Genomic DNA, 14724 nt, shown 5'->3' on the forward strand with positions numbered 1-14724 from the left:
TCTGATATACAATGAACCTTATCATTGCAAATGTCAAGGACAAGGGTATTTGAAAAGAACATATCTCGCCTGCAGACGAGTAATTCAACCACGGTATGAAAGCTCTTTTGAATTAGTTTAATATGTAAGCTGTTTAATCTGCACCTTCCTGCGTAGTTGTGTAGTTTTTAAAGATGAAGTGTAGTTTTTAAAGATGAAAAACTTTGTACAACATGAAAAACTCACACGGAGAACCCTTCGATCATAAAATTGCGATATCGCAGTTTTTGATTTTTGCGATAGTTGATTTAACTAATTTCTTTTTGATTCAACCAAAATGGTTTTTGATTTGCATATATTCAAGTAGTTGAAAAATATGTTGTTTTGAATGCTGTCAAATGCCGGAGACAGTTGAAAGCAAAACAATAATTGCAATGCAAAATCAACAACTTTTTTAGTTGAAATCTGTTCGCGTCGCTTCAAAATGTCAATGAAAACAACATCGATGGTTAAAGCGTTTGGTGAAATTGTGTTCATTCGATTTGAGAATTTTATGATAACAAGTGTTTATCTAACAGTGGTGTTGTGATAAAGTTAACCTCTTTTGAGATGAAAAAGATTTGGTGACAAATTAGAAAATGTTAATGAATGATCATCTCGTAATCTTTCAGGTATGCGCAAAAATTTTATACTTCAAATTCGATCATTATTTACTTCCTGCAGACTGTTTTACTTCCAGCTGTTTGTTACCGATGATGATGTTCATGCATTAGCAATAAAACGCTTTTTGACATGAATTTAATTTATAAAAGTAACAGGAGCGAAGGGTTTCAAACGCACAGAACGCGCTGCGATTGAAGGCGCGTTTGAATTGCCGTCGCAAAATTCCAATTCCCAGCGGTTGATACACACAAGCTCATATAAATTGACTAAAATTATCAGTGCATAACTTTAGTTCAACCGTTTGAAGGCATCATTTCAGGTAAATTTAATAATTTCGCTAATTTACTCGCCCCTCCGGGCACTTTTGCTGATTAAAAACGTTTTTCTACATCAATCATTTCCGCACGGAACGACCGAAATCAGCATTTTCGCGAAAAATTTAGTTGATTTGCTGATTTTAGTTAGTTATTTTTTGAGACAACTAAAAAAATCTTACTTTTGCTGATTTAGATTTTTTATTCTCATTCCCTTAATAATAATAAAATATTTGTTGAAATGACTATTTTTTTAGTTGAATTCACAAATTAAACGTACTGTCATTTCTTAGCTAAGGCACACTTCATATCCAGTCAACTAATTTTTTAGTTGAATTAAAGAAATATAATGTTGTTTTCAACCAATATGAATGGTTGAATTGGCTTCTGCAATCTGCAGCTATATGGCGCCCTGTCACCGAAACGGTAACACCTTAATGACTACTAGCCACTAGATGGCACACTACTGCCGAAAAAAATTCAGACGCGGTTGTCTTTTCTATATTGGCAGGTATAAATACGATGTTGTGTTGGAGAAAAAGACATAAACGAAACGTAAACATCTTTTTGAATTTTTTTTCTTCTAAATCACTGTTTCTTCATTCTCACTGAAAACTTTGAGCACTCGGAAAACAAAAACCGAATACAAATAGTACACCGGACGGCGCAGCTCGGAAGGTTTGAAGATACAAAAAAACTTCAACACAATTAGAGTGAAACATTCGAAATTCACATCACTGTTCCGCGTAAAAACATTATTACGCACAATCGCTTCAAGTGCGCACAAATTCTGAATAAATACACTATCCACTAACAGTTTACGTCATTTTTACATATCGGTTTAGAAAATTATATAGGGATATATCGTAACACATGCGAAAAACATCTAAACAATTTGCGAGCAGTTTCAACAAGACTGTCCCTTTTAGCTTTTTAATGGATTGTTTTGCTTTGACACTGCTGTCCTTCAGTAATGACGGTGATAGATAAATAGAATCAAAGTTTCTGATTTTAATAACGAAATTAGTTGTCAATGAGAATTTCGTGTTGGATTGAAATATTGCTGGTTTGTGTCCAGAATATTCGCCAACTAAACACATTCTCTAAAAATAAGAGTTTTTTTCAGCACAGTAAATTCTACATTTTAACTAATTTTATAGTTATTTTGGAAATTTTGTTGTTAGAATCAACTAATTCAAAAACAGTAATACGAATTAGGCGCAGAGCTAATTTCGGTCGTTCCGTGCGATCGAATCAGAAGTATTTTTTTTAGAATTTAGATCTTTACTGATCTCAAAACAAACAAACAAATAAAACCGATTTATTTTTCAACTAACAGAATTTTGTTTCAATAACAACACCAGTTATTTCAACTAAAATATTTTTTGAAATTGAAAGGTATGTGTCCTCACTAATTGACAGCATTTTTTTTCAAACAGTTAAATTAGTTGTTTCAACCATCGTTTCTGCTAATCGAAAAACAAAAATGACAGTTTAGTTAAAACAACAATCGATTAGTTGTACCAAATTTTAACCAATCGAATTCAGAAAATCAACTAATATTCTGGTTGAAATGGGATCGCGGGTGGTTCCGTGCACATAAATTGAAAATATATTTGTTTTTTCACAAAAACTGCACCTTTCAAATTCAACAAATATTTTAGTTGAAATAACTGGCGTTGTTATTAAAACAAAATTCTGTTAGTTGAAAAATAAATCGGTTTTAGATGTTTTTGACATTGCAATTAGTTGAATCAATTAGAACAACGTTATTGATTTGCGATAATAATCAAAATATACTTACTGATATACGTCATGATCTATTTGAAAAAAAGTTCGGTATGTTGAGATACATGAAATAAATATCGTTGTCCCAATATAAATAGTATTTTATATTGACATGTTCCGCGTAAAATCATTATTCTTTACAATCATATCAATTGCGCATAAATTCTTAATAAAACATAACACTTTTTACTATGATTTTACCGTATTTATACATTAGTTAAGATATTTAAATATGCACATATCGCAACACATTGTTACACAGTCACATATTTTGCCTTTTGTAAATACCTTTCAAGTTCGTTCGTTAGAACATATTTTTCAAGCTATGTACCGTGAGAGAGAACTTCAAAACTTAACACAATTCGAAAAAAGATTCTCAAATGAGTCATCAACCAGTCACTTGAGATTGCGAAAAGATGAAGCAGTTCTAAAAAGTAGTAGAAACTATGAAGCATATGAATCAGACAAAACATTGACCTATTATCAGAAGTGTCAACACGAAAATTTGAAGGTATTTAGGCGGTGACGGTTTTTATTAGAGTGAGAATGACTACGATTCTTTAGCCTGACTTGTCTCGTTATGCTGAATTCTTTAGGAAAACATCCTATTTCAGGAATTGATCACCGACATGGAGCTCCAACCTCACATAGCATTAGAGAAAAATGGTGAACAACTGACGAGATGAACACTTCGTAAGAAGTAACAAAAAAAAAATTATGGAAATACCCAACTTAGATAAACAAATATGTGAACACTGGTGTTAGTTCGCGGTTAACGATCTAGATTAGACGATAGGTTAAAAAACTCACTGTTTCCTTGTAAATATTTTCTAATTTTTTTTCGCCCTCTTCAAAATAGCTCGTTTTCCATATTTAAATTATTTTTCCTCCAGGTTAATTTCAATAATATTCAATTTTCTTCAGCAAATTTTCCATATTTTGTTTCATCATCTTCCAGTAAAATATATTTGTTCCATAACATATCCAGTTTATCAATCATTTTCCATTTCAGATTCTCGATTCTTCGCACATATCTATCACCTGAAAATAAAATTAAACAAAAAAAAACGGAAATAAAATTCTTATCAACAACCGATAAAACGATACATTATACAATACTTCCCTTGAATTGATGTAATTGAGTCCAAAAGAAATGTATCCTGACAAGATGAACCGTGAGTGGTCTTAGCCGTTCTTATAGTGACACCACAAAAGAAAAAAAAGAATTATATTGACATCGAATTAACTTCTGTGAAGTTACCGACTAAAAAGCTCACCGACCAAAACTCTCACCGACCGAAATTCTCTTCTTTGAAAAACTCTCTCGCAGCGAAAAGCTCATCTCGATTGAAACCCTGTAAAAATATACCCAATGCAGCGCCTCGCATCCTAGTGGTGGGAACCGTAAAAACTGGAAATCAACGAACAAAACGGAAATTCAACTAAAACCAATATTTCTGAAAATACAGTAATCTATTGCATGATACCAAGTATTTTTATTAAAACAAGAAAGAAGTTTAGTTATGTTATTATATCTGAATTATATTTTAAATTTCAAATATTTTAATCCAGTTGAAGATCATAGGTAGGCGTCACATATATTAGAAACATACTATGTAAGACATCAAAAATACCCAAGCTGGCATATTGCTGAAAAGGTTTCTGATACATTCAGCTATCTTCAGGTGTAGTGGTTGCTCTGGAAAAAGGGTCAGAGTCGAACAGTATGCTGGAGAGTATGGGTAAGTATAGACATACTAAATTATTTCGATGAAACGACATATGAGACACCAAAAATACCCAAGCTGGCATACTACTGAAAGGGTTGCTAATACATTCAGCTATCTTCAGGTATAGTGGTTGCTCTAGGAAAAGGGTCAGAGTCGTGCAGTATGCTAAAGAGTTTCATCGAAATAATTTAGTATGTCTATACTTACCCATACTCTCCAGCATACTGCTCGACTCTGACCCTTTTCCCAGAGCACCCACTACACCTGAAGATAGCTGAATGTATCAGAAACCTTTTCAACAGTATGCCAGCTTGGGTATTTTTGGTGTCTCATATGTCGTTTCATCGAAATAATTTAGTATGTCTATACTTACCCATACTCTTTAGCATACTGCTCGATTCTGACCCTTTTCCCAGAGCAACCACTACACCTGAAGATAGCTGAATGTATCAGAAACCTTTTCAACAGTATGTCAGCTTGGGTATTTTTGGTGTCTCATATGTCGTTTCATCGAAATAATTTAGTATGTCTATACTTACCCATACTCTCCAGCATACTGTTCGACTCTGACCCTTTTCCCAGAGCAACCACTACACCTGAAGATAGCTAAATGTATCAGAAACCTTTTCAGCAGTATACCAGCTTGGGTATTTTTGGTGTCTCATATGTCGTTTCGTCGAAATAATTTAGTATGTCTATACTTACCCATACTCTTTAGCATACTGCTCGATTCTGACCCTTTTCCCAGAGCAACCACTACACCTGAAGATAGCTGAATGTATCAGAAACCTTTTCAACAATATGCCAGCTTGGGTATTTTTGATGTCTTACATAGTATGTTTCTAATATATGTGACGCCTACCTATGATCTTCAACTGGATTAAAATATTTGAAATTTAAAATATAATTCAGATATAATAACATAACTAAACTTCTTTCTAGTTTTAATATAAATACTTGGTATCATGCAATAGATTACTGTATTTTCAGAAATATTGGTTTTAGTTGAATTTCCGTTTTGGTCGTTGATTTCCAGTTTCTACGGCTCCCACCATTGGGTATATTTTTTACAGGGTTTCAATCGAGATGAGCTTTTTCCCACTGAGCTTTTCGCTGCGAGAGAGTTTTTCAAAGATGAGAATTTTGGTCGGAGAGAGTTTTGGTAGGTGAGCTTTTTAGTCGGTAACTTCACAGAAGTAGAGATGGGAAATATCGAATTAAATCTGTTATCGATAATATCGATATATCTCAATCCAATATCGATATTATCGATAAATATCGATATTTGTCACCAGTTAAATGAAAATTTATTAAAACAAGAAAGTATATTTGATTGCAAAAATTAATTTTAGGTTCACAGCCGAACAAATTACATTTTCAAAAATTGAAATATCCCTGGGCTCAAACAAGCCGTGTTTCCCGCTGTGGAATTGACTCTTCCAGCGTCTTTTTTTTGCTAGAATTATCAAAAGACGCTGTGCAATAAATTTCTGTGTAATTTTCCCAATAAAAGAAAATATCTATTTTCTCTGGTGCTTGCTCAATACTTAGCATACACGCTGCCAACAAAATACTTAACATTAAGTACTGTTCGCCCTTTACAAGAATTGCGTGCAGGAAGTCAATTTTAACAGACCCTGTCAGCTTGGAGCGAAATTAGTCTTCAGTCCAGTAACGCCATCGCACGGCATCACATTCAACATATCATGTCATTTGTATGGGCGCGTATTATTCGTGCGCGCCAGAGATGCCAGGTAAAAATTTCAAATATCTGCAGACAGGGTCTGTAAATCTGAATCAATTTCTCTATAAAGTATGACACCTGAAGCACTATATCCCAAATCTGCAGATTTACAGACAAATCTGCAGACCTGGCATCTCTGGTGCGCTCCAAACGAATTTAACATTGCTCTCCCCTACTTCTATGTATGAGATTCAATGCGAACTCGCCTGAGGGTGCCATGCTCGCTAAGAACGATGTTGCCAATGATTTGTTCGTGAAATGTGAGAGCTGGATATCTAGTTAATATGATGTCTTTGATTTTAGGTAAAATTTTATTAACGTATTTTTGAATATAGCCTAAATATCTAATATTAGATAAAAACTACACGAGCGAAGTAATAATATGAAATTATAATTTTACTTAACTCCATGGTTGCAATATCGAATATCGATATTTTTCGTCAATGCTCTGAATTATCGATGTCGTCGATATCGTGGCAATATCGATATTATCGATAAATATCGATAAGTTTCCCATCTCTACACAGAAGTATCGAATTAACCTCTCGGCAATACAATTTTTTGTTTTGACAATTTCTAGTTATTGTTCGTTTCTAAAGTTGGCAACGTGATAGAGTATGTATGGATAAAAGCGTCACAGTGACCACTGTGATGCAAGTGTGAACGAGGGATATTTGAGTGAGTTATTTTCTTGCTATATTTCAAATGAAATATTCTCGACGGAAAAAAATTAATATCGTGATTTTTTTTTGTGTAACAAGTTATCACGTTGGAGGTGTTGGTTGGTTTAGAAAACTGATGCTGTATTTAATATGAAAAGTAAATTCGATCGAAGACTTAGGATTTATTTTGATCATCACCCAGAATAAATCCCGAGCCTTCAATCGATTTTACTTTCATTATTAAATACAGCATCAGTTCACTGATCCAACAAACTCCACCAACGTGATAAATTCTTTCACAAAAAAAATAATACACGAAATTAAATTTTGTCGCCTACAATATTTAATTTGAAATATTGCAAGAAAATAGAACTCACTCAAAAATCCCTCGTTCGCACTTGCGTCACAGTGGTCACTGTGACGCTTTTATCCATACATACTCTATCACGTTGCCAACTTTAGAAACGAACAATAGCTAGAAATTGTCAAAACAGAAAAACTGTATAAAATGTTCCAAACGACTAATGTAACAATAAGAGATTCTCTTTGTTTACTTTCTCTTTCGATTATTGCGAAATATTCCTGCTTTTTTCGGTAATTTCTTCAGTGCAGATTAAAAGATGATCGATTTAGTTATTTTTATCGGTACATAATTGGAGAGAAGGAATCCTAGGAGCAGAGCTGCAAATTGTCAGTCATGTCAAATGACCTTGACAGACTGACTAAAATCATCAATTAACTGTAATCGGTACGGTCAAAGTGTCTGTCAAATGAGATACTCGATAGTTCAATGACCAAGAAGAAGTATACTCAGTCAAATACAGGTGACGCATTTTGTTCTCTCTCTCATTCTCCTATTCCCTGTTGAAGTAAAAAAAATCCATGAGAGTACTAACATAAACATAAATTGATTAAGTTAACTGTTCTTTGTAAAAAGTCAGCGAATTTCGGAGTTTATTGGTGTACATGAATTTAATTCAATGTTTATGCTGCTTGATTAATATTTAGTCACATCGTAATCAAGCAGTGACAGGAGAAATGAATATAATATCAATCGCATCGGCAATCAATGAGCGTCCTGGTGAGTATAATATCAAGAGAATTTAAGTTATGACAGATCGGCTCTCAGACACTCAATATATGATGATTGGTAAAGCCTGATTGACAGCAGTCCAGTGACATAAACTTTCCAATCTTTGTCGTGCAAAGTTGCTCGTTGATAGTGACATTTAGCAGCTCTGCTCCAGGGTTGATGTGAATAGTGAACAAAAATCAAAATAACAACATATTTTACCAACATATTTTGTCTTAATGTTCCTGTGCTGTCATAGCATTACTTCATATTTTCTTGATATTTCATTGAAGGAATCTTCTTGATAGATTAGACAATATATATTTAGCATCAAGATTTGTTATTATATCTTATTTCGTTATTGATGAGGTATGCCAATTTCATTAAGTACAATTGATCCAGTGGTTCCTTTTTTAAATGGAATACCATTGAATAAACTGCATCAGAATCAGATAAGAGAAATTCCTATGATATACTATTCTCAATGCTAGAAAATCCAATTACTGAAAAATTCGTCTTCTATAAATATTTTGCTCTTGCTTTGATGTTACAATGGCAGAATTTTATATTTTGTTGCTATTTTCTCATGCAGACCTACTAATGATTTTTTTCAAACTAAATAATGTTATTTTCTACCATACCAGATGATTTTTTTCAAACTAAATAATGTTCTTTTCTACCATTGAGATGTTAGGTTTCAATTATTGGTTTGCAAATCACTTCAACCCGGGCTGTTACTTCTGTGTATGATATTCAAGCTAAAGAGGATAAAATTTTCAGCTGCATGACATGCTTTATGATTGAACAAGTTTTTCTTATCATTATAATTATTGATAATCACAGCATATATGTTAATATTATTTGCTGGTTTTATTGATATGACTCCGCGAACATGGTTTTGCTGAATGAATTTTAAATTCATCAAGAAGCATGAAATTTCGGCCACGGCGAATAAAAACTTATGTATACGTCAAGAAAATGAAACTTCGATGCGACCGACCAAACAAACTTTTTGAAATTATTTTATTCTTTATGTGGTTTATATTCCACATCTGCTCACTACCTATCATAAGATTTCCGAAAGTTAAAAAATCCATAATTCCAAGCAATTGGTGCATCAAAACTCATATACATTGACTCAAATTGTCAGTGCATAACTTAAGTTAAACCGTTTGAAGGCATCTTTCTTTACTCATATTAGACAAAATTTATTAATTTCACTCGTTTACTTGCCTCTCCGTGCAATTTTGCTGATCACAACAGAAATGATTTCCTGCATCATTGATTTCCGAATTTTCAAGAAGAAGCTTTTACATCAACAAATACACGTTTTCCTATAGAATGCAAACGTTTATTGGGGAGATTTTTTCTGGAAATAGGGCAAAGCAGTAATACCTTATGATAAAAAAGGACCGGAATTTTATTAAAAACGCAAAATTTCAATTTTTAATAAATTTCTTTATTATCGCCTTCAAAGTACTCTTCTCCTGCGGCCATACATGCATGCCAACGCTTGATCCAATTTTCCATACAAGTTTTATAGGCCGCCGAAGGTATGGCCTTTAGTTCACGCAGCGAATTCTCTTTTATGGTCTCTATAGTCTCAAAACGCGTTCCCCGCAATGGCAATTTGAGTCTGGGGAAGAGGAAAAAGTCACACGGGACCATATCTGGAGAGTACGGTGCTTGGTTGATGATATTGGTTGAGTTTTTGGCCAAAAACTGCGACACAACCAACGCTGTGTGAGCCGGCGCATTATCGTGGTGTTCAGCTTTTTTGGCACCAGCCGAGAAGCGACGCGTTTCAAACCTAAAACATCAGTTAAAATGTGTTCGGCTGATCCATAAGAGATGCCCAACAACACAGCAATCTCTCTAATCGGTACAGAACGATTTTGCAACACGATTTGCTTCGCCGTTTCAATGTTCAGTAACAGATTTTGTTGGGCGGCCAGGAATCTCATCATGATCGTACAAGCTTACGACCACCTTTGAAGCGTTTATACCACTCATATGCCTGTGTTTTTCCTAGACACGATTCACCAAAGGCCTTTTCTAACATTTTCAACGTTTCGGAACACTTAAATCCATTTCCAACACAAAATTTGATACACGCACGTTGTTCTAAATTTTCATCCATTATAAAAATCGCCACCCGAAAATTTTTCAACTTCTTTGCATAGACGCCAAACAAAAACTAATCGTACGATATGCGTCAAAATTTGACAGAATGTGTATAAAAGTGTTGCCAACGTTGAGAGAATAAAAGTTTACCGATTGGACAAGCGCGGAAATTCTAAAATGAAAACTCCGGTTCTTTTTTGATCATAAGGTATTATTAGGTATTTCAAAAATGCGCTCATTGAAAATATTGGACGTCACATTCCACCCTCCCCCTTTCTCTGGTCACAAAAGGTCACGTTTCGTGAAACACCCCCCTCCCCCTTGCGGCGTAACGTATTAATTGATAGCCCCTAATACGAAAAGAGAAAAATATTAGCATTCAAAGCAAAAAATCTGATTTTTTGAAGAACACCCTAAGTTGCTCTTTAAAAATAGCTGTAACACTAAAACTGTTGCAGATGACAGACTACTATGGTGTCCTCAGCAAAGCTGCTCGATATACAATCTTGTATCTACAATTGCCGAAGAATGCAGTCCTCTATCTCAACACATCTGGAAAATAAGTTTTGGATCACCTTAATAATAAGAGCCACCCATATACCATGTACATCGACATATGGCTTATCTTCACTGATCACTTGTTTTAAAGACATCATAGCTCTAAAGTATAAGGTTGAGCCACAAATGTTTTTGTCCCCCTAAATTGTGGATCCGGACCACTGTGCAATGCAATATAATAGTAGTTATCAATTGCGTTTGGGTTGTGCATAAAAATTGTTTAGATCTTTTGTCCAATACAAAAGTATAACTATTTCTAGAATTTTAGGTTATTTACCAAAATTTTTAAAATTTTCTGTGAAATCCAAGTTTCAGTTTGTTTGTAAATTTTGTTCATAATTTCCAACTAAAATAATAAGAAAATATATATCATAAAATTTAAAAGTTTTGATTTGATTTTGTTTGGCAACATTTTCTCGATAATAGAAATTCTCTGTATTTGTAAATACAAAATGTTTTAATATCTTTGAAAAATCCTTCCGCAATAGGTAATTTAATGTGATTAGCTTCAAACTGATGCAACATGGGTTACCTAAGTTCGATTGAATCCATATAGTTTGTTAGGTGGGCCAAAATATATGAAGTGGCCAAAATATATCTGTTACCCTAGTTGAGCGAAAATTGTAGCTGGTATTACTAGCAATCGAATAATGTGTAAAAATATATAGGTCATCGCTTTGAATTTCGAGATATTTACGATCATTGTAAAAAGTCTAACCTTTTCTTAGGTCATCTATCTACAGTTTTCATTATAACTTTGGGTAGACAACACTATTTTTCGTTTTTTTTCAGTGCATTTTATTTCTGGAAGTAGTACCTTTCCAATAGTGAACAAATTTTAAAGATCGGTTGCCTAACAACAAAGTTATGACTCGGTTAAGTTGAAGTTCTCAATATCCGATACACGATGCAGGTGCCGCATGAATGCAGATAGGGCACATTTTGAGCATGAAAAACAACTTGGAACGGGAAAAATCAGATTCTCATTAGTTTTTCCTAAACGATCGTCAATAATGATATTTTTTTATTTTATTTTACTAATATACATAATCAACAGACAAAATATGGTCCTAATGATTATTTCTAAGTATATTTAAAAAACTAGTTTTAATTCGACTGCGCGGGACATGGAAATCGAAACCCGTCGAAACAGCATTGAAAGAACGTTGCAATCCAATGATGGCGCCATTGATTCCATAATTAGTGCGGCGTAAAGGCATTCTGAGGAGGTTGTTGTTGCGAAGAGCTCGTGCGCGAACATTTATGTTTATTTGACAAAGAAGTGCTGAACAATCGACATTGTTCAACAAAACGTCGGCGATTAGCAATGCACGGGACAGATCACGTCGCACCTTCAGTGTATCGAGTCCGATAAGCAGTCCGCGGCTTTCATAACTCGGCAACTGATGAGGATTATTCCATGGTAACTGGCGAAGAGCGAAACGAACAAATCTACGCTGTATTGATTCGATTCTGATATTCCCATTATGGTAAAGCGGGTTCCATACCGCCGAACAATATTCGAGCGTTGAACGTACAAGCGAGCAGTAGAGAGACTTCAAACAGTAGATATCTGTGAAGTGCTTAGCAGTTCTCATTACAAATCCCAGGCAACGTGAAGCTTTTTCAACAATGTACGAGATATGTTGCTTGTAGTTCAGTTGTTCGTCAAGAAAAACCCCAAGATCCTTGGCACATGTGACTCTATCTATCGTAGATCCTCGGAGACAATAGTCGAAACGTATAGGTGTTCTTTTCCGTGTGAACGTGATGATCGAGCATTTACTGATATTTAATGTCATTCGATTAATCTCGCACCACTCCGAAAAAATTTCTAGTTGACTCTGGAGGGAAATGGCATCTTCAGTTGTCTTAATAATTTTGAATAACTTAAGGTCGTCGGCAAATGATAATCGTGGGACACTCAGTAAAAAGTTCACGTCATTGAAGTACAGGAGGAAAATCAGTGATCCGAGATGACTACCTTGTGGAATGCCAGAAAAAGCAAAAAAATCATCAGATAGATCATCACCGATCTTAACCGCCAATCGTCGATTGCAGAGGTACGATTCAGTCCACTGAAGAATACAGGAACCGAAACCCAGTCGGTCCAGTTTGGCGATAGTAATAGCGTGATTTATTTTGTCAAAAGCAGCGGAGAGGTCCGTATATAAAACATCTGTTTGAAAACCGTTTGACATAGCATCTGTTATAAACGTCGTAAAGCTTAATAGATTAGTAGCAGTTGAGCGTTTCGGCATGAATCCGTGCTGAATTTCTACGATATACTGCTTACAGTGATTGAAAATGGGTTCCAGAAAAACCAGTTCGAACAGCTTAGGAATTGCACTAAGTAAGGTAATGCCGCGATAGTTGTCGATATTATTCCTGTCTCCTTTTTTGTGCACTGGGAACATATAAGAGGATTTCCAAACAACAGGAAATACTCCAGTCGTGAGTGATTGTTGAAACAGTTGACATAAGGGTGTTGCAATACTGCTGGAACATTTCTTCAAGACGACAGCGGGGATGCCATCGGGTCCAGGAGAATATGAAGACTTCATTTTAACGATAGCCTTTTGGACAGAGCTAATATCAACATTGATGAAATTCAACGATTGACTCAAAACAGGAACGTTCCGTGCTGCCTGGGAGATTTGATCCGTTGATAAATTATCTCTAGAAAAAACCCCAGAGAATTTCTTCATAAACATGTCGCAGATTTCTTGCAAGCTAGAAGTCGGTTGATCGTTGTAGTACATAGACGAAGGAAGATCTGGCTCTTTCCTTTGCTCATTAACGTGCTTCCAGAACGACTTAGGGTTAGATTTTAATTTCCTCTGCACACTTCGCAAATAGTTGGCATAACATCGTTTGGCTGTTTTTTTATAAACTTTATTTATTTCCAAATAGTTTTGCCTGAGCAAAAAACCACCTTTCTTGGAATATTTCCTTAGAGCTGTTCTTTTCAAACATTTTAATTTTCGTAACTCAGCGGATTGCCACGGTGCTTGTCTGGAGAGCTGGCTGATTTGCTTTGGCACATATTGGTCAATTGCATAAATAAGAACGTTGGAAAAGATTTGCGCTGCAAAATTTATATCATCATTGTCAAGAATTTCAGTCCAGTCCACGTTTGAAAGAAATGCAACAATACTGTTGTAGTCGGCTCTTTTAAAATTGTATCTGACGGTTTGAGAAACTTTACAGTTATCCAACGTTTGATTTGATTCAAGTACAATGTGCAGGGGAGGATGATATCTAACGGATATACTTAAAATAATCTACAAACTTCACAAAATTCGAGTTTGCAAAATTGATCGAAATTGGTCAAGTAACAACTGAGCTATAATAGCTCAAAGTTACCGTTCCAACTTTTTTTTAGGCTTGGTGCTTCGCGTAACTTTCTTAGGCTTGGTATTAGGAGTGTTAAGCAAGCTTCCCACACTATCTGCCTAGGCCACATTTCTTTCCCTTGCGTAATGCGCTATAGGTTCAATCGCCTTCTTTGCATGGATGCACCAATCGATACTCTCTCTTTCTCCTCTCTCCCACTAACAATTTATTTAACGAAATGATGGCAACTGGCTCCTCCCACCTTTATGTACATCATAGAACAGGCAGTAGGGTAGCTTAAGTTTGAAAACTTTGAATAAAACAATTGCATTTGAACAACCAAACAAAACGGTTGAATGTTTTAATTTACAAATAAAAAACCCTATAGAAAAATATAAAACAGATTGATTAGTTCGAAGAACAATTCTTTTAATGGTTAGCCTTAAAAAAGGCTAATTATTTTTTAGTCTTGAAAAAGACTATTAGTGACTCAGGTAGCTTTGAAAAAGACTGAAGCCTTGAATCAATGAAACTCTAGGTAGCCAGAAAAAATTTCTTGGAGCCAAGAGTTATTCGCGTGCGGTGCGAACGACTGTTCAACACCGGTTGAAGCACTGTTTCATTCTTCATGTTATACTAATTAATGCACAAATAATCCCTTGGTTTCTTTCAAAAATCGAAGGGAAACATTTTAAATAGAATACCATAGTATTATAATTAAAACAAGTTTTTTTTATTTATTTATTTTATTTAT

General features: G+C 34.8%; 1 protein-coding gene across 4 annotated transcripts in view; it reads left to right on the forward strand.

Moving 5' to 3' along the window:
• Positions 1-14724, forward strand: part of LOC131437982 (ubiquitin-like modifier-activating enzyme ATG7) — a 205978-nt gene that overhangs the window by 74681 nt on the left and 116573 nt on the right. The window contains exon 5 of one of the 4 annotated variants that reach the window (XM_058607704.1): positions 3757-3914. The exons of 2 other annotated variants lie outside the window; for them this stretch is intronic. In XM_058607704.1, the coding sequence (XP_058463687.1) occupies positions 3757-3877 (121 nt within the window). In that variant the 3' untranslated portion in view covers positions 3878-3914. Of the gene's footprint in view, positions 1-3756; positions 3915-7811; positions 7962-14724 lie in introns of those variants that run through there. One more of the 4 variants, XM_058607703.1, reaches the window with a different exon arrangement.

This window comes from Malaya genurostris, chromosome 3 (assembly GCF_030247185.1).
Source record: "Malaya genurostris strain Urasoe2022 chromosome 3, Malgen_1.1, whole genome shotgun sequence".
NCBI classification, from domain to species: Eukaryota; Metazoa; Arthropoda; class Insecta; order Diptera; family Culicidae; genus Malaya; species Malaya genurostris.